The following is a 19147-nucleotide window of genomic DNA, read 5'->3' as shown; positions in this document are numbered from 1 at the left end:
AATATTTTTTATTTTCTTAAATGTTTCATTGTTTATTTGTGTAGGTATTTTCATTGTTAATTTAGAATTCAATTCCACTACGGGTAGTGTTTGTTGCTGTTTGCAAATATTTATTAGGATGCCTCTATGAAATATCGTATTATGATAATTACTATGTATATAGGTATGTATGTATTTGTGTATTTATGTGTTGCTGATTTCTGTATGTACCGTATGATAGCATTTGCAAATATTTATTTAGTATGTTAATAATTAACTTTGAATAAGTATATTAACACCTGTTTAATAAAAATATGCATATGTATTAATTTTTGAGAAAAATATAGAACATATGAGAAAAATATAAATATATATATTTTTTCAGTGTTGAAGTAAAATACAACTGCATATGAAATAAGTGGTAGTTAAACATACAAATTAAAAAAAAAAAATTAATATTTTAAATTATAGCAAAAGAGAAAAAATATGAAAAAAAACTTAACCGCCATAGACCATAAAATTATCTCTCAAAATCGTTCACGCTAACAAATCTATACAATACAAACTTTGTTTGTGATTTTATTAAAATATGTAAATAAATTATTTTGAAATTTGCACTTTTATAATTTAAATAATTGGGAAATATTTGCATACAAATTGTACAAAAAAATAAGCTGACGAAGCTCCATCGTTTTAAGCATTTTGTTGGTAAACTAGCAATATTATTTTCGTTAACTTGGTATTTATATAACACTTACCGCACTTTGCTTAAAATCACTGCAATAATATTTAAAAGAAGCGGAAGTTCATATCACAACAGACTTTCTGTAACTCACAAGCACATATTACACACAACTGCTTGCAGCATTGCATTAACAAAATTTCCACAAGTTATTGCACTTTACACCTCGTTTTCTTATTCAACGACCGCCATGTTGACATGCATTTATTTGGGCTTTGTTATAAATAACGTTCAATATAAGAGCAAATCTTAATAATGTATCAATAAACTAACTAATTAGCAAAACAAAAGTACTGTTATTAATTAAAAATTAACATTGTAAACTATTTTAATAACGACTTCGAAGAGCAGCACTTGATCGAATCACACGCAACGACAACTATGCAAAAGTTCCGGCGGATCATCGGCAAACACGTCGTGCACACTGTATTCGTTAGCGAAGTGTTTCAAAATTTGCTACTTATGTGAAGTGTGCACTGAACATATCTTTTTCAAAGCAGCAGTCTGCACGGAAGTGGTTATTTTGAAAATTAAATGTGTGTAAATAAAAATGGTGAATTTCAAATTTTCAACTGTTTCTAACTTATTTGTTTTCGTGATTATGTGTATGGCTACTTGGTACTATATTTTTTATTTACTATAAAGCTATACGAAAAACCCAAACTTAATTATTTACTCCTTCAAACTAAGTAACTTTTAATTTATAAATTACATGTATTTATTTGCCATGTTTTTATTTAAATTTTCTGTATGATCTACGAGTTCCACTGGAATATGCCGTTGTTATGTATGAAAAAGTATGCATAAGACTATGTCAGTTAAATATGTTTATGGGAGCTTCATTTCATTAATTTAATTTCTGGTTAAGTTTGTTGTAAAACGCTCAAACCAAAACTTAAGTGCTGTGGATTGAACTAAGTTTCATATCTTACTCAACTTAGCAATGTTTTTTCATACAAAATTGTTTCTTCATTAACTCTTTACCGGGTAGCAGTATGAAAACTTAGGCTGTATGAAATTTAGCGCCACCTGTTGGCGTGTTTACCAAAAACTAGTTCCGTCACTGTTGCTATTGACAGTAGAAAAATTTGGAGTCTGATTGTAGCAACGATAATAGCAACAATTTCAACAGTCGCGTTTAGTGAGTAGCCGAATTTTGATTTGAGGAATATAAGTTTTGGTTTGAACATATCCTTAGCGTTGACTAAACACTTATTTAATGGCTTAATATATATGTTTTATATATAATTCAGCGTGCAATTTTGAAAGTCTCTAAACTTTGCTCAGCTTGTATTATAAAATTAACACCCATTGTGGCGATTATATCAAATATCATTTAGCAAATTGTGTCAAGTCCCATTTTTATTGATCTAAAGATTTTCATGTTCTCTCTTATGTACTCACAATTTGTTTATGTAAACTTTTTTGTTTCGAAAGTGATGTGTTTTCTTCTTAATTATTATTTGTATTTTATATTTTTTCCTTTATGTTACGCAATTATCGTTTAGTTTTTAGTTTATTAAATTGTTTATGAAAAATAAGTCAGTCAGTTAGGCATATGTGGATTCGAAAATTCATTTGAGTATATACTATTTTTAATAAATGTATACGTGTTGATGTATATATATATGCAAATATGAGTGTCTGTAAGTCGTTAGGGTATCCTACATTTTATTTTTTGGTATTATAGTTTCGTAATTTTTTTTATTTAAAATGTTTGCTTTTCATTATATACTATTTTCAGAATTTGGTATTAATGCTAATTTGGAGTTATTAAATTTCATTTATTTTCCCATAGAAAACTTACTTTAACAAACTTTTTTTAAGTTTCCACTAATTTACTACCAATGTTTAGTTTTTTTTACTCAAAGGTATGTATATTTTATTTTCTTCGCTGACAATACAATAATTATTACAATTTTTCAATTGTCATGCTACGCTTTTAACTTTATTTAATTTAATTTTCATTTTCACTTTTGTCATTTAATATTAAAAAATCTTAATAATGTCTACTTTATAAGTCGCATATTATTTTATTTTAGTTTATTTATTTTTTTATTTTTGTGTATGTAAATTCTTAACGCTTAAATAATAATATGAGAAATTGTAAGTCTCTCTCGATCATGTCTGCAGTCATATTGACTAACGCCAACTTTAGTTTGCGCTCTCTGCTCCACCATTGAATACAACAACTACTATGTGCGTATTTGCGTTCGTTTCAGCTACGTAATCAGTCAACAAGTGAAACGAATATGGTCACATTTCAAACGAATTCCTCCTGCTCCAGCCATGGATGATTTAGACATTCGGCCGCTGAGGCGCGTATAACGGGATTGTATTCGAGCATCGGTAGTAAAAAATCTGAGAATTTCTTCGCCTCTATAGGATCCCAGTCATATTTTTCAATAAGCACATTTAATAGACTCCACGGTTTCAATTTCGTAATGTTACGCAAACTGCCTACAAATTGCACAAAAATAATTTAAATGAAAATCAATAATCGTTTTAATTATTGTAATTTTTAATTTACCATAACTGGTGAAGAATTTTAATCCATGTCTGCCTCGAAATATCACGGAAGGCGGTATTGCGCCTAATAATTCAATTATGTGCGCCAAATGATCTTCATCACGTGAGTAAGTCTCGCCCATATGCGGATCAAAGAGATAATCACCGGTCGCCAGTTCGAAGGCAAGACAAGCTGTACTCCAAATATCAGCGGAGAACGTGTATGGTGCGCCAAGCAATACCTCTATGGAGCGATACTGTCGCGTTTGTATATCGTCAGTGAAATGATGATACTGCGTATAAGTAATTAAATAAAATACAAGTGATAATTTATTCTTAATATCAACAAAAACAAGAAAAAACGGCAACATCGAAGCTATAAAAACTCTTCCAGGTGATATTATCACAGCATAAAAGGGTATAAACAAATGTTTGCTTTGATTTTGATCGGTTAGTTTATATGACAGCTATAAGCTTTGGTGGTTCGATCTGAACAATTTCTTCGGAAATTGCAGTCTTTTTTGGGACAATAATTTGTGCCAATTTTATAAAAGATATCTTGTCAAATAAAGTATTTTTATATATACTATAGTGATCCGATATCGGCCACTCCGACAAATGAGAAACTTTTTGGGTGAGCCATATCTCAAAACTTCAGGGACGAATTAGATAAACCAATGTTCCAATGGGCTGCGCAATTCACAAGCCGTCACTACACATATGAAACATAAGTATATGTACATATATATATTTTAAGTTTTAAAATTTATTCAAACTTACGTCATAGCAGGCATTTCCCAAATCAGCAATTTTAACGCGTACATTGGTGTTGTTGATCAACGCTTGTATGGCATTTGTATAGGACTGGGTCTAGGAAGTAAGAAGTAAAAGTTAGTTAAATAGGTTCTAATGTCTTTAGATTTATAGCAAACGCATAATAAAGAATTGAGTAAAAGTATGTTCAGAAATAATAGCGGACAGTGCAGAAAAAAATAAATTAAATTATATTCAATGCTATGAAAATGTAAGAAATATATGCGCAAATACATATAAAACTTCTCGTAACTATTTTATAATATTTAAAAAATATGTGTCGTAGTTTAGTGACACATGATCATCGTTATAACTGTCAACTATTTTCTTAAATATATATAAATCCATAAGAGTATTCTCTCTGTCAACTGTACAAAATCTTATAGCATGTCAAATTCAAAAAATTAGGCGACATTATTTAGATAACGAGCTTGCGCCAGCGTTTACAAGGATTTTTATGACAAGAGTAAATTTGGTTTGGAAATGACATGAGGAGCAGTGCCAGGCAAGTTCTGAAACTAAAAATACAAATAATACGTATGCATACTCATAACTTAAGTATACATAAGCAATTGCAAACTAGTAAATCTTAAAACTACTTCAAATAAAGTTAATTAACATAATATTAAAAAAAAAAATTTTAATGTTCTCAAAACGCAAAATTTCAAAAAGTTGTTGAGAATTATTGAAAGTATATGAACATAATGTTTACTTTATGTATAAATACGATAGTAATTGGCTAGTGTAAATTACTGTTTAAAATATAATAGCATGTTTCCACAAAGAATAGTATTTTTCTATGTTTTACGAGCATTAAAAAAACGTATTTGCGTCAAACATTTGTAGATAACAAGTTTTACAAGCGTGTACTTAAAATTTTAAAGTTGTCGTAGTGAATAGATTTTTTGTTTAGAACAAAAACGTTAAATTCATTAAACCTGGTGTAACCTTTTCTCAAAAACGTTTTTAAGAGATGATTTTTAATAATGTGAAAAATATTTTACAAAAGTAAGAGAAATAGATTTTTTTATGCAATGTATTAAATATAAAAGCAACTCTACTCGCAATACTACTAATAGAATTGTTATCATTTAACTTTTAAACATTTCTTGATTTCTTTGCTTGATTACTTTTTAAAAATTAAAATTTGGTATACTGAACAGTGTGAAACGTCGGAGATCCTATTAAGTATATACAAGTATGTATACTCGTATAAACGATCAGTGTGACGAATTTGTCTATCTTTTCGTCTGTCTATCAGTATATATACGAACTAGTTCCTCAGTTTTTGATATCGATCTGAGATTTTGCTCATTGGTCGGAACGGCTGATATCGGACCACTATAACACATAGTTGCCATACAAATTGAACGATCGGAATAAAGTTGTTGTATGGAAAACTTTTGTATTTGACGTGATATCTTCAAGAAATTTGGTATGGCTTATTGTCTAAAGCTATAATGCAATATTCGAAGAATTTGTTAATATCGAGTCACTATAGCTGGCATACAAACTGACCGATCAAAGTTCTTGTAGGGAATTTTTGTATATGTGAAGGGTATTATAACTTCAGTGCAGTCGAAATTAACATTTTTCTTGTTTTTATTTAAAGATAGAAAGAGAAATTATTATAGAAATACAAATAAAATACTTTTGGTTGAGGAATGGTAAGAATTTTAAATATTTTTACAGTAAACATTTCGTTTAAAATATTTTCTAACTAATTACTATGCAATAGTAATAAATTTTAAGGTCTTAGCAATGCAATGCAGCAAGTGCACTTTATTACTTTTTTATCGAAAGCGTTCTACTTCGCTTTAACTATTTTTTTTTAATAAGGCAACCTAAGAACACTTTAATACTTGTAAATAATAAAAAAAAAATAAACGAACCAATTAGTAAACATGTCAATATCAAATTGATTATTTAAACAAAAAATGTTGGTCCCTAGTATCCTTTTTTAATAAATTATTTACTATTTTTCACCAGATTATTGTTTTTATGCGGCATTTTTCGGATAATTTAATTTTTATATGATTATCTCTTATTTTGGCTTAAAGAAAAAATGCAAATTCGATATAAAAAGCCAAATCTGCAGAAGCTACTATATATTGCTTGAATTTAAGCCTAATTGCTATTAAAGCAATTCGCACTATTTGTGCACGCAACATTAGGAATTGCTGTTCTTATAGCAGCTGAAGACTTTTATCGATATACATAAGTAAACAATCACTAGTTTTTTAAATATCAATAGAGTGAAGAAAAAAATTGAATTTTTTATCAAAACAAGTATTATTCCTAACTAATAAAGAAATGTATAAGTATTTTTTACGAAACCAATTAATTATAATAGAAGCAATATAAATACAAATTGCGCAAATGTCACTAAGTATAAAATCACTGATATACTTGTAATAAGGAACTAAATAAACATGGTGGCATACAAAGAAATTTGAACAATGCATTTCCGTTAAGCTAATAGAAAACTGACTCTATAAAAGGACTACAAAGTGAAAGGTTAAGGTACGTTGTAGCACAAACAAATACAATTACTTAGAAATGACGTATGTATTTAGATACTTTAGCAAACTATGTACTTAAGTGCTTTATACAGATAGAGAACAATTTGCTTTTTTTTTGTTTTTGATCAGCACAAAACTATAAATGCACAGCATAAGTACAATTTATTTAAAGTATGTATGTAAACACAATAATACACACATAGGTGTACAATTTGAGAGCAGAGTTACCTTTTCGGTAGCGGCATTTTTGCTATTTTTAACATCTTCGTTGTTATTTTGTGATGTTGCTTGCTGTTGTTGTATTAATGGTGATTGTGCTAGTGTTGGTAAAGCTAGTGAAGGTGCTTGTGATGTGAGTGATGGTAGTATCTGTTGTTGTTGCTGTTGTAGTTGTTGTTGATTGTGTGGTGCTTGTGCTTGGGTGTTTAGAGTAATTTGAGACGACGCATTATTAACATCGAGATTTTCACTTTTTGTACTTAATAAACTTAATATTTCGATGCCATTGATTGCTTCGGTGGTTGTTGTTGTTGTTGTAGTAGTTGTTGTTGTTGTTATGCTTGTCATGTCACCAATATTGCCGTCACCATCGATCGACTGTAAAAATATATATGAAAAACGAAAAGAAAAAACGGAACAAACGAATTGGACACAAACGATTGCAGGTGATTGCAGTTGTGAGAGTGCTGGTGATGATGGATGGTGGCGAATGATATTGGGCGCATATTATTATTAGATGAGTGGAAAATAACTACTTAGCATATGTATGTATTTAAATCATTTATTGTATGGGGGCGTTATTGAAAGCTAGTGCGTAATTATGCATGATAGGGTGTGTTCCGTTTCCGGTTGAAGCTAAAATGTAATGACACTATTATGCGTAGGGAAATGTAATTGATTTTGATAGCTGCTGTTAGCTGGTGCAATTATGAGTAACAAAATTATAAAAAAAAATCATAGAAATTTAAAAAAAAGTTGCTGGGAATGTGTGGGTATGGTTCATTGTTGTTGCACGATTGTGTTTGTTACTTTGTAAGCGTTATTAAACATACAGTTTAACAAACGTGTTATCTATTGCTCATTGTAAATAAGTGTATATTTATTTTTTTCAATTCGTGTAACTTAAACCCATACTTAATTACTTTAGATTGTAAACAACTTGCACAACTTACCTTGGCAGTGATTTTCTTCTCGGCTCTATACCGATTATTTATATTGCCCGTTGTTGCATAAGGTGTACCACCGCCTATTGAAGGGCTCTCTGTACCAGCGCGTCCGCCACCTACACCATCATTTTCGCCTATCAAAGTAGCTGAATATTTAGACGCCAACGATGATGCAGTCGTATTTGTGTTAAATGTTGCATTGCTATCATCCTTGCTGAGCGCCGTTATCGCAGCAGCTGTCATTGCTGAAGTCGCAACGGTAGTTGTTGGCAGCGGCGTGGATGACGCGGAGGAATTATTGCCCGTACCCGTGCTGTTAGTTGTTGAGACATTCATATCGGTCATTGACCATTTATTGCGACTCTTCGCTTGCTTCTCAATGGAACTAACTGTAAAGTGTTTAAAGAATATGATTTAATAAAAATAAAAACAAGATAAAACGTGAACTTTAGTTACACCGAAGCTATAATACCCTTCACAAAAAAAGTTTCCATACAAGTACTTGATTTTGGTCGGTCAGTTTGTATAGCATGTTATAATAGTCCGGTCTGAACAATAACTGGAGATTGTAGCACTATCTTGGACAATAATCTATGCCAAATTTTGTAAAGATATCTTGTCAAATAAAAAAGTTTTCTTTACAGAAACTTGATTTTGATTAGTCAGTTTGCTTAGCTGCTATATGCTATAGTGATCCTATCTGAACAATTTGTTCGAGTGTGGTACCATTGATTCGGACAAAAATTTAGATATCTTATTAAATAAAAAAGTTTTTCACACAGAAACTTGATTTTGAATGATTTCGACAAATGAGCAGCTTCTTGGGGATAAAGGACATTGTGCAAAATTTCAAATCGATATCTCAAAAACTGAGGCTTCCTCTATGTAAAGAAGACAGACAGACGAACAAGGCTAAAGCGACTCAGCTCGTCACGCCGATTATTTTTATATACATATCTTATAAAGTCTGTTCAGGGTATAATATTACAAAAGCGACACTTACTGTATGAATCCGGAAAGTCCGCACCCTTCACACGTAAACTAGCGATTTCATCGTCAATTTGCTGATTCACCACCGACTCATTATCGATCACCAATAATATGTTCTCAGGCTTAATATCCGTATGTATAATACTACATTTTGTGTGCAAGTAATCCAAACCCTCCAATACTTGTTTAATAATGTTACGCACTTGACTTATGGCCAAACCCTGATAGTTGTTCTTTACAATCAACTTATATAAACTGCAACCGAGCGCTTCGAACACCAAACAATAATGCTTGCCATTAACGCCACGTATCGTAAAATGATTTAGCAGTCGTACGATACGTTCACGTCGCATATCTAACGGATCTGCATCACGTACAGCTTCGAGTAGACGTATCTCATCGGCAGCCGTTTCGATATAGTGCGGTGCACTCTTTACCACCTTCAATGCGACGTATTTCTCGTCCCTGCAGTTGATAAAAAATATATAGTGAAAAGTGTGAAGCAAAAGCTTAAAATTACTTCGGCGCTTACTTCAAATCTCTGCATAGCCAAACCGTGGAGAAATGACCCCAACCAAGTTTGCGTACAACACGAAAACGATTGTCAAATATATCGCCAATAATAACTGGATGATAACCGCCACGACAATACTGTAATGGATCCTCTTGTTCCTCTTCCGAACCGTACAAACTGCTATCCGGCGAATCGGGAAAGACATCATCAGTGGTGCTCATGGTGCCACGAGGTTCGGAACTATGTATGTTTAAAAGTTGAAAAAAAGATTTATAAAATTGATGAATTAAATTGTTGTAATTGGAATTTAAATATTTTAAGAGAGAGCTATTCTTAAAGCTATGGCGTAGTGCTTGGGTATAAAGTAGGTGTTTTGAACCAATTCTGTAAAAAAAAAAAAAACAATAATTTGTAAATTGCCCTCACGCCAAGTTTCGTGAGTTAAAAATGTAATCAAAGCAAAACCTTTTCCAATTGAGGACATTCGTTTTAAGGAAAAATATTCGGGGTTAGTCTGCTTTGAGTACTACAACACGAAAAAAGGACAATTTTATAAGTTAAAAGAGAATCTAAGCGGAATCGATTCCGACTGACGATAATCGCTTTCAGAAGAAATTTTTTTATAATAGACGAAGTCCAGGTTCTGCGTTATGACAGTGCTCGGCTTTTCACAATTCAGATTGTATATAGTCTTAAATTTAATATAGAAATAAGGGATTTCTTTTTATGTCTAGCAAAATAGGAATTTAGATCAACATCGATCGATATATAGTAGGGTGGAGCGAAAAAAAATTTGTAGATTATAAAAAAGAAAATGTTTGGATTTTGGAATTTTTCTTTCGCTCCACCCTAATATATAGTATGTAGAAGCTTTTTCATGTTAGAAAAAAGCTCGAAGCTTTGACATTGTTCGGAACCTATTGCAGAACCATTTTTCTAAATTTTGTATTGCCGTAAAATCAGCATTTGAACCCGAAAACATTCGAAGGACAGACGTTTGAGTTATTTATGGTATTAACATATATGGTTTTGAACCCCAATTGACGAAGAAACTCGTAAGCAAACTACCGCTATCTTGCGACGAAGATATCTTAAAATATTCAATGCCTAATAATATGGACTAAACACTATTTGCAAATATATACATAGGTAATAACTTAAAAGCAATCTCACAAAATCGAACACACACACACACATCAGAGCAACAATTTCCGCTTCCGTTTCTGCATCCATCTCTATTTCGTAAGCAGCGCCACCGATGGTCAGTGGCTCCATGCGCACGGGCAAAAAGTTCTCATCCTCATTCGCCAACATATAACTGGCACGTGCTGGTGATGTATTTGGCGGCGTTAAGAGCTCTAGCTGTTGCTGATGTAATAATTGTTGTTGCTTCAGCTCCTGCTTTGCTTCCGCCTTCTTCTGCTTGTGTGCCTTTGTCGAACGTATCGCAATCAAAATGGGACCCGCCGAAACGCATTTTCGTTTCTTGGTTATGCGTTTGCGGCGACGCTTTTCCTCAATCTCAAGCATACGCTGATTGGCAGCCTCAAGCGCAGCACGCAACTCTGACGGCGATACAAAATTGAAATCGCAAACTAATTCACGTGTCACAGCGGGTGTTATGCATGTCGTCGGCGTTGTGGGCGTGTCGATTGAGAATGAAGCTCTACTCACTGTAGCATCTGCTGCTAGTACTTCAATGCGATTTTCCGCCATTACAAGCGGTACATTCGGCGTAATTGCTACTGTCGTACCCACAATTGTTGTTGTGGCCGTTGGAGTTGCTGGCGCTTTGGTCGATTTTATCCAATGCATGAGAAAAAGGAAGAGCAATAATAAACAAAATTTGATGGCGAACATGAATACTTGATCGTTGACGAGCAATGTAGTCCAGTGAGCTAAGCGCGTGCCATAATCGATACCATAGTCCAGTGTGATTTGGTAGATGTCTTGACAATGCTGCAGCGCTAGGAGCAGCGTAGGCCACATGTGGTGTAGGAGAAGTGTATAATAGTGTGTGTAGAGTGCATATAGTCGCTTCCAGCGCGGTGCATCTGCTAGTCCACATGTTTCCTGCTCTGGTGAGCGTAGCGCATAGTCGTAAAACTCGACACGTTCGCATGTATCCTGTGTGGTAACAGCGGTGCTGTGTAGAGCATTAAGCAGTTGTTGAAGGTTGAGCGCGACTTTCTGTAGCGTCGTTTGTATGTGATGCATGTTGTCTTTGTTATATTTGTTTTTAGTTTTAAGTACCGTAAGTTAAACTACTTTCAACATTTTTTGCATTTAGTTTTTACACCTAAAATGTTGTGCAAAATATTACTTTTAATTCGTAATTCCTGCGTTTTTTAAGGGAGCACAGTGTCTTCACTATTTGCTATAAAATCCTGCTATTTGCTATCTATCTGACCGAGACAACATTGAAATTTTTAAAAAGGTCAGTCTCAAGTCACATCAATGAAATGTGTGAATGGTTAGAAGTATGAAATATCGTACGTGGACTCGGCTATCGCGGAAACTAGGATCAAATACGCCATATAACAATTCCCAAAAAAAAGTAAAGAGTCAAAGTTATTGTAATCTCTTTAATATCAATCTTAGATCAATCCCTGAAATACAAAAGGACACGAAGCTTGTTGTGCTCCTGAAGTTTGAAGCTATTAGCAGTGTGCATATTTGTCTATATTACTATTTTAACATGTTCGTCTGTCCATTCCAGTCCATTTGGTACTGGCTATTCATAAACAATATCTGTTTTGTGAGGATTTTGTTGCGAGAACTTAATTATAAGAATTTTCTCGAGCTTTCGGAAGAAAGAGACCGTTCTAATATCACGTGTTACATGCACATACTCCATTTGTTTACATTTTCCACAGCTTATGTTATTAAAATCAACAGTACTTTCCAATAAAAAATATGGCAAACCATTTTTATTAAAATATGCCGTTATAGTGCACTGTGAATTGAAAATTGAATAAAATAACTAATACAAGTAATATCGATTTAATTAAGATCGTTCAAACGTAAGCACTTCTATGAGGCAGGAGCCTAACTACCTTATAAAGTTGCGGCTCATTTTGTTACCCTGAACAGGGTATATTAAGTTGGCTACAAAGTTTATAAGATCCAGCAAAAAAGTATAAAGTATATACAAATATACATATTTAAATGATCAGAGTGACGAGTTGAGTCGATTTAGTCATTTCCGTCTGTATATACGCTTACTAGGTCTTCAGATATTTAGATATCGATATGAAAATTTGCAGACGTGCTTTTTTCTTCGCAAAACTGCTCATTTGTCAAAACCGCCGATATCGGACCACTGTAGCATATAGCTGCCATAGAAACTGATCGATCCATATCAAGTTCTTGTATGGAAAACTTTTTTATTTGAAATGATATCCTCACGAAATTTGGTATGAATTATTACTCGAAACAATGATATAATCTCCAAACAAATTGTTTAAATCGAATCACTATAGCTTGATATGACTGACCGATCAAAATCAATATGGATATTTTTATACCCTTTATGTCATAAAAAAATGCACCTATCAATAGTGTTGTAGCTTCGGTGATGCAGAAGCTAACGTTTTTTCTTGTTTTTTTCTTTTCTTCAATGTCTACAGATTTTTGGTCTTAACCCAAATATGGAATTAATTCAGAGCAGCGCACTCATTTTGACATTTCTTTAAGACAGCAGCTTTACTACCGTAAGAAATTGCGGCACATTTTGTTAGTTTTCATTTATCTTCAAAATCGCTGTATTATAAAGCCCACTTTCTCTAAAAAACTAACAAAATTTGTATCTAAGAAATATTTTTAAGCTATTTTATTTACTTAGGTCAATATATTGTGACTGTCGAAAAAAATTGTTTTAATTTTAAAATCTAAAAATACAGAGTCCAAAACAGTAGCACCATTAGTTCCTAGCGGATGTAACTCTATACAGTATCTCTATAACCAAAATTACAGATTTAGATGAATTCTTATACATTGATTGATACAAATATTTTTTTCTTGTCGTTGCGAAAATAATATTATTGGTTCCAATACCAAAATATTTGCACTTAAAACATAATCGCTATTAATGTATAACCTCTCTACACATAAAATTCTGTTGGAAAAAATTTTAACCACAAAATAGCTATAAGCATGACACTATGCGCCACATTTCTTTGCCGGTTTTAAGTTAAAAAATTTCCTTGAACATTACATCGATTTGCTTGTATGTGTTAATTAATGTTTATGCGTACACCTCGCGTGCTGCTGTTATTTTTTAGCGCTGCTCGCTACACCATATACATATGTATATATAATGTTTACAGCTATTTTACAATTTCAATTTTCTTTTCCGTATATTTGCGCTTTCACACCTAGCGTATATACTTATATACATATATGTATGTATGTATATTACACGTAAGTATTGACATTGACGCTTACGCGACGCGTGCAACGACGCAGTTTATTATTGTTTACGAATGAACTTGCTTATTTTTGTTGCAACAATTCGCATCAAAAACGGCTGCGCTGAAGTTATTATTATTTTAATTGGTTTTGCTCGTTATTATTGCAGTTGTTGTTGGTATACATTCGCATTAGTCATAAATAATTGCACAATTTTTTATGGCCATAACTCATGGCACACAGACATATGTAGCTATAGTTTAACGGTTAATTTAAATTGGTAATATTAATAATACGAGATTATTTAATTTATTTTTTTATTAAAATAGCAACATATTTTCTTGATTGTCGTAGTTTGTTTTGGCGAGTTGACGCATTTTCGCAATTAATTTGTATTTAATGTTCGTTATTGCTTGAATTAAATTTTTAATATACTTGTTTAAAAAATTTCGATTTTTTCACCATTGTAAATGCTTTATTTTTTTCGCGTTTCGAAAGTGTCCAAAAAGTCCTGCTTACATAACGTGCGCATTCGAGCGATTTGGCCAACGTTATGTGTACGCGCGCACGACCAAGCACCGAGAATTATGAGAAGTGTTAGCTGTTTTTAATAAAAATACTAATATAAAACTCGCTCGCCGCGCTTTGTTATTGTTTTTCGTCTTTTTTAAATGCTAGCGCTTTGATTTTCACTTTGTCATTGGCTATGTGTAGTGTTTGTTGTTATTTTTTCACGCTAAATTTTACTTTTTATTCTTATTTCACACGTCATTTTGAACAGTTTTTCGTGATTTTTGCTAAAAATGCCGTCAGTTCTAGCCGCACAACGGCAACTGTTTTGCCGTCAGCATTGTCAGCGCGTGAGAGCAGCCACAACACGGCATAAGCGCATGTACATACATATGTATGCCTATATAATATATACAACGTACATATATGCATGTGTGTGCATGCATTTCTATATAATTTGTATAAAAATGAAATCAAGTAGAACAACAAAAACGTATTTGTTGCATACACTTCACAGCGCTTTGTGTAAAAATAGTTGCCCACTGCTGTGACAAAGGCATCGCTGGCATCGTTGGCAAAGAGGCGGCAGGAGCATTCTACATATGCACACGTACACACATATGTGAAAGCAAAAACAGCTGCGCTGCACAAGCACCTCACACCCAACCAAAACCACAGTACAGCACCCCCCGAATGCGCGAAGTACCCGTTGGCAATACTCGCGTCGGTAGTGTGGCTCAATAGTTGCCCGCGTGCGCTCCGCTTGCAACGTCGTCATCGTTGTCATAGTCACAACTAACTCTGTTGCCACTCACAGCGCATATATCTAATTATATAAATATGTATGTGTGCCGTCATTGTTGGCGTCATCAAACGCCAAACACAGAGGCGGTCCCAATGACAACATAATTCCACAACTTAGTTGACATAGACGATTTTATAGAGAAGAGGGCAAATGCCTTGGCCCACACTAAAACGAATGCCGTTAGCACCCTCTGGCGTTTTGACGGTGTTTAATAGTTTATTTTATATACAAGAGTGTGTATGTTTTTATCATATATTATACATATCTACATATATACGTATATACAGACATATGTGCTTATGCTTGTATATGTATACATATATAATTCCTTTTGACTATTATTTGGAGAGAATTCCCTTGGCTATGCGCCAAACTTGAAAATTCGTTACATTTAGCGCTTATTCATATGTCACTTATGCATACACACATCCATTTCTCCATATATATATCTCCAAGTGTTTATATAATTTGTATTAAAAATATTCAGTTAGCCAACGTCTCCTCTATATATTCCTCGTCACTTAACTGCATAGTCCACTCAGTATTTTTGAAGTGCTAAAAATTTTGTAACACAGTGTTGCCTTTGTCAGTGACGTTCAAATTGTTTTTTTTTTTTTGTTTGTTTTGGATTTGTAATGTAAATTCATTTATTTACATTGCTGTGTTTGGCGTATATATATTTTTTGGCAGCATTTCAATTAACACTCACGCCACACACCCCCACCACATTGTAGAATAGTTCGCTGTCACTTTTTTAGATTACTATTCTCTCACTTTTGTTACTGCAACGTTTGATTACCTGTCACTTTTAGTGAACCTGTCAGTCAAGCGTGTTCAGATTCGAATGCAAAATCAGATGTGTGGCTTAAAGTCGCAGTATATACTAAGAAAAAGAGCGTAAGTGTGAGTGGAAATATATAGGTATACATATATACAATATATTTCTATATATATTCTATATAATTGTCAGTTAATGATCTGTTTTGTCGAGTTTTTCCTGTAATGTGGCGCGTGCCATGATTATACCATATACACAGTTTGATTGATGTTTTGGTTATGAAGCGTGTCAAGGTTAGACTCGTACCAAAAGTCTTGAATCTTTTGCTAAACGTTCAATAAATGTCACAAAAGAGAAGATTGGCAACGCTGCTGAGAATTTCTACATTCATCAAACGTATCATTACTGGTTACGAGACGTGGGTTTATGAATATATCGGCGCAAAAACAGTGGTTTTTTTCAGTCCGGGTCAAATTTGATCAGCTGATTTAATAAATGAGCGTCCAAAAAATGTCATATGTAATGCTGGTACACATATTTAACCACTGTACAAAGATGGCCGGCGTATTCTGTGAAAACACAATATTTCATTCGTTACAAAGTGCAATTCTCAACCAGTTTTAAATTCCCTGTGTATTTTGAAAAAATCTGTTAAAAATATGTTTAATGCTGTATGTGTTAACCCAAAAGCATATCCTAAGCCCCATTATCAATTAGATTATGGTTTTGATATAATTTCTCTACATGACAATTGGGCAGCTAATGTGGAAAAAAACAGTTATCTTATGAAATTCACTGCGTTGCTGGATAAAGCTTTATTGGTTATCTCTTGGGAGCCCAATGGCCCTATTGATAGCCTAAAGGCGGCCTGGTACCAATCAAGGTCAAGTGGGGATCCTGCCCCTTTAAGAGGCCAAGTTTATTCGAGCTCTTCTTCTAGTTTCTTAATCGTAGTTTCATGCACTACTGACTGGATTATGTAAGCGTCCGTCTTTTAAGATGCCGGCCCTCAAATCCGGAACGTCAGGGTCCTTTTTGAAGACCGTCAGGTTTATATAAATGGAATGGATTTATGTATAATAACTGTCACACTTTTGGTCATCGTATTGCTGTATTAGTCTTTGATAGATTTTAGAACTATTTTACTTTTTAATATTTATAATTTGGCTTGGGGTTTGAGCTTTTAAATCCCACAATCACATATGACACATCAATTTTAGGGCAACATTTTATACAATATCATATTTTATTACCACCACGCACACATAACCGCTGTATACCCGCTTCCCACACTCCACGCAGGCACAAAATCACATGCATGCAACACATACGAGTAAATTAAGTTTTATGAAAGCATTATGGCATACTCACAGGCTTATGATGCCACGCAACGCCGGCATATCCCGGCGACGATTCAAAGGCGGCGACATGGACAACGACAAAAACTCCTGCTGTCGGTCCTCATCGATGCTGGTGTTGAAGATGCGCGTCGTCGGCAAGTAGCCAATTTGCTGCAGAAAATCATCACGATACGAGAGTTTCGTCGACGATTGCGACGACGTGAGCGGATAGTGGGTGGAATGCGACATAATGCCCACACCACTACCCCCACCACCGCTAATGTGCCGATCAATGGACGATTGTTTCTGCATGGCGGACGTTGGGTGGTGGAAGTGTGTATGGAAGTGATGATGCGTTAAATAATTACTGTGACCACCAATGCCGCCACCACTGCCAACAGCGACGCCGCTGCTGCTGCTACTGTTAAGTGGCGCAATGATTTTGTCATCGAAACTGCGCCGAAAGCTAAAACCTTTAATTGTGCTGTAATTACGATGCGTTAGCGGTGTTGTTCCCAAATCGATGGAAGCAGGCCCAAGCAATTTCATGCTGCTCAAATAGTTCGTGGCATTATTGCTGCCACCGCTCATGCCGCTGCTAAGTGGAGTGCTGGCGCTGAGCGCCGGTGAAATGTTACTCAAATGACTATTGCTGCCGGTGAGTAGTGTAAAACCTGGTCCGCTACCACCAACACCACCACCACCGCCGCCAAAACCTACTCCGCCACCAACACTATTACCATAGGTAGAAAGATTACCGCTGATAGGTAAGCGTTGTAACGGACTCAAAGATGATTTCGGTTTGTTGATAATATTGCAATTGCTGTTGTTGCCGCTGGTACCGCCACCACCAAAAATCGACGTTGTAGTTGTGTGACTGGACACTGATATGCCCGCCAGACCATTGCTGAGCGCACAGTAATTGCCGGCAATGATAGGACTACAGCGACCAGCTGCTACCACGCTGCTACTGCTTATCGCTGCGCCGACACTTGCGCTAATCGCAATATTATTTGAGATCGTCGACGTTGGCAAGCTGCATATTATGGTGGGTGGTGGTGAAAGTTGCGAGACCAGAGATGGCGTCGACGACGAAATGCCGCTGTCGCCGCTGCTGCAGAGCGTGCTGCCGATGCCAATGCTGCCCAAGCCGACATTGGTGGCGCTGCTGACGTTAACGCCAACGCCGACGCCGACCGCAACACCGGCGATGCCAGCGCTATGGCAGTGTTGCGGTGACGATGTTGAGGTCGTTGTCTCAATTGTAATGGTATTTGATGTTGACAAAACTACGGGTGGTGCCAGTGTAACGGCACTTTGTTTGTTGTTTTTGTTTTCAACCTTTGTTTTTTTTTTAGCGAATGGATGCTTAGCTTACATATGCTTGTATCTTTTTGTGTTCTATTTATTATTTTTTTTTTTATTATTTTTTCTTTGTCGTTTTTGTTTTTTTTTTTTGCTTTACTTATAACTTTTAAGTGTTGGTTGTTTTTGCAATTTGTGTCTTTGTTGCTTTGATCAGTTGTTGGGCTGCGCTTGTTGTACTCGTACTGCTTCCTGGCCTTTCAAGTCTTCAATTTCCGCAATTTGTCTACTTCCTTTTCGGCTTCTGCTTCAGCTTGTTCTTCTTCTTCTGCTGTTGCTTATTTAGCTCACATTAAAATGGTGCCAGTGTTGCCAGCGTTCGATATCCTCCTGCATATGTATGTATGCGCGTGTGTGTCGGCTCGTGCTTGTTTGCTTTGTTGTTGTTGTCTCTTGTCTGTTGCACTGACATGCGGTCTTTTTTGTTGTTTCACTTCGTTTGCTTGCCACCGCATCGGTCAACGCGTTGCCTGCTAACAGCAGCGGGCAACACCACTGCAACTGCAACAACAACAACCACAATAATAATAGCTGCAGCAGCCGAAATGTTGAACCGTTACACATGCCATTGAACTATGCAGCCCTGCCGGCTAACTCTTTAAAAATTATAATTCAATTCCACAGCCAATTCCAGATTACTCATACGCACTGTTGAACCCACAAACGCTGCATGCAACTTTATTTAATATTCTTGTGCGCTTTGCC

General features: G+C 34.8%; 1 protein-coding gene across 6 annotated transcripts; it reads right to left on the bottom strand.

The window, feature by feature from the left end:
* Positions 1-2571: 2571 nt before the first annotated feature.
* Positions 2572-18496, bottom strand: Srpk79D (Serine-arginine protein kinase at 79D). 6 transcript variants are annotated; one of them, XM_036358392.2, is made up of 9 exons: positions 14392-14485; positions 10424-11533; positions 9253-9474; positions 8734-9185; positions 7737-8119; positions 6793-7161; positions 4010-4099; positions 3252-3522; positions 2572-3181 (listed from the first exon to the last, which is right to left on the bottom strand). In XM_036358392.2, the coding sequence occupies exons 2-9, from the start codon at positions 11449-11451 to the stop codon at positions 2985-2987; spliced, it is 3012 nt and encodes a 1003-aa protein (XP_036214285.2). In that variant the 5' UTR covers positions 11452-11533; positions 14392-14485; the 3' UTR covers positions 2572-2984. The 6 variants fall into 6 exon arrangements, with proteins under 6 accessions (XP_036214285.2, XP_014088500.2, XP_014088501.2 ...); XM_014233025.3 differs by having other exon boundaries at positions 13451-14480; XM_014233026.3 differs by having other exon boundaries at positions 10430-11533; positions 13451-14480.
* Positions 18497-19147: the final 651 nt, after the last annotated feature.

The sequence above is a fragment of the Bactrocera oleae genome, chromosome 6, assembly GCF_042242935.1.
Source record: "Bactrocera oleae isolate idBacOlea1 chromosome 6, idBacOlea1, whole genome shotgun sequence".
Taxonomy (NCBI): domain Eukaryota; kingdom Metazoa; phylum Arthropoda; class Insecta; order Diptera; family Tephritidae; genus Bactrocera; species Bactrocera oleae.
The sequence above is the reverse complement of the archived record's forward strand: the minus strand, read 5'-3'. Positions and strand labels throughout refer to the sequence as shown.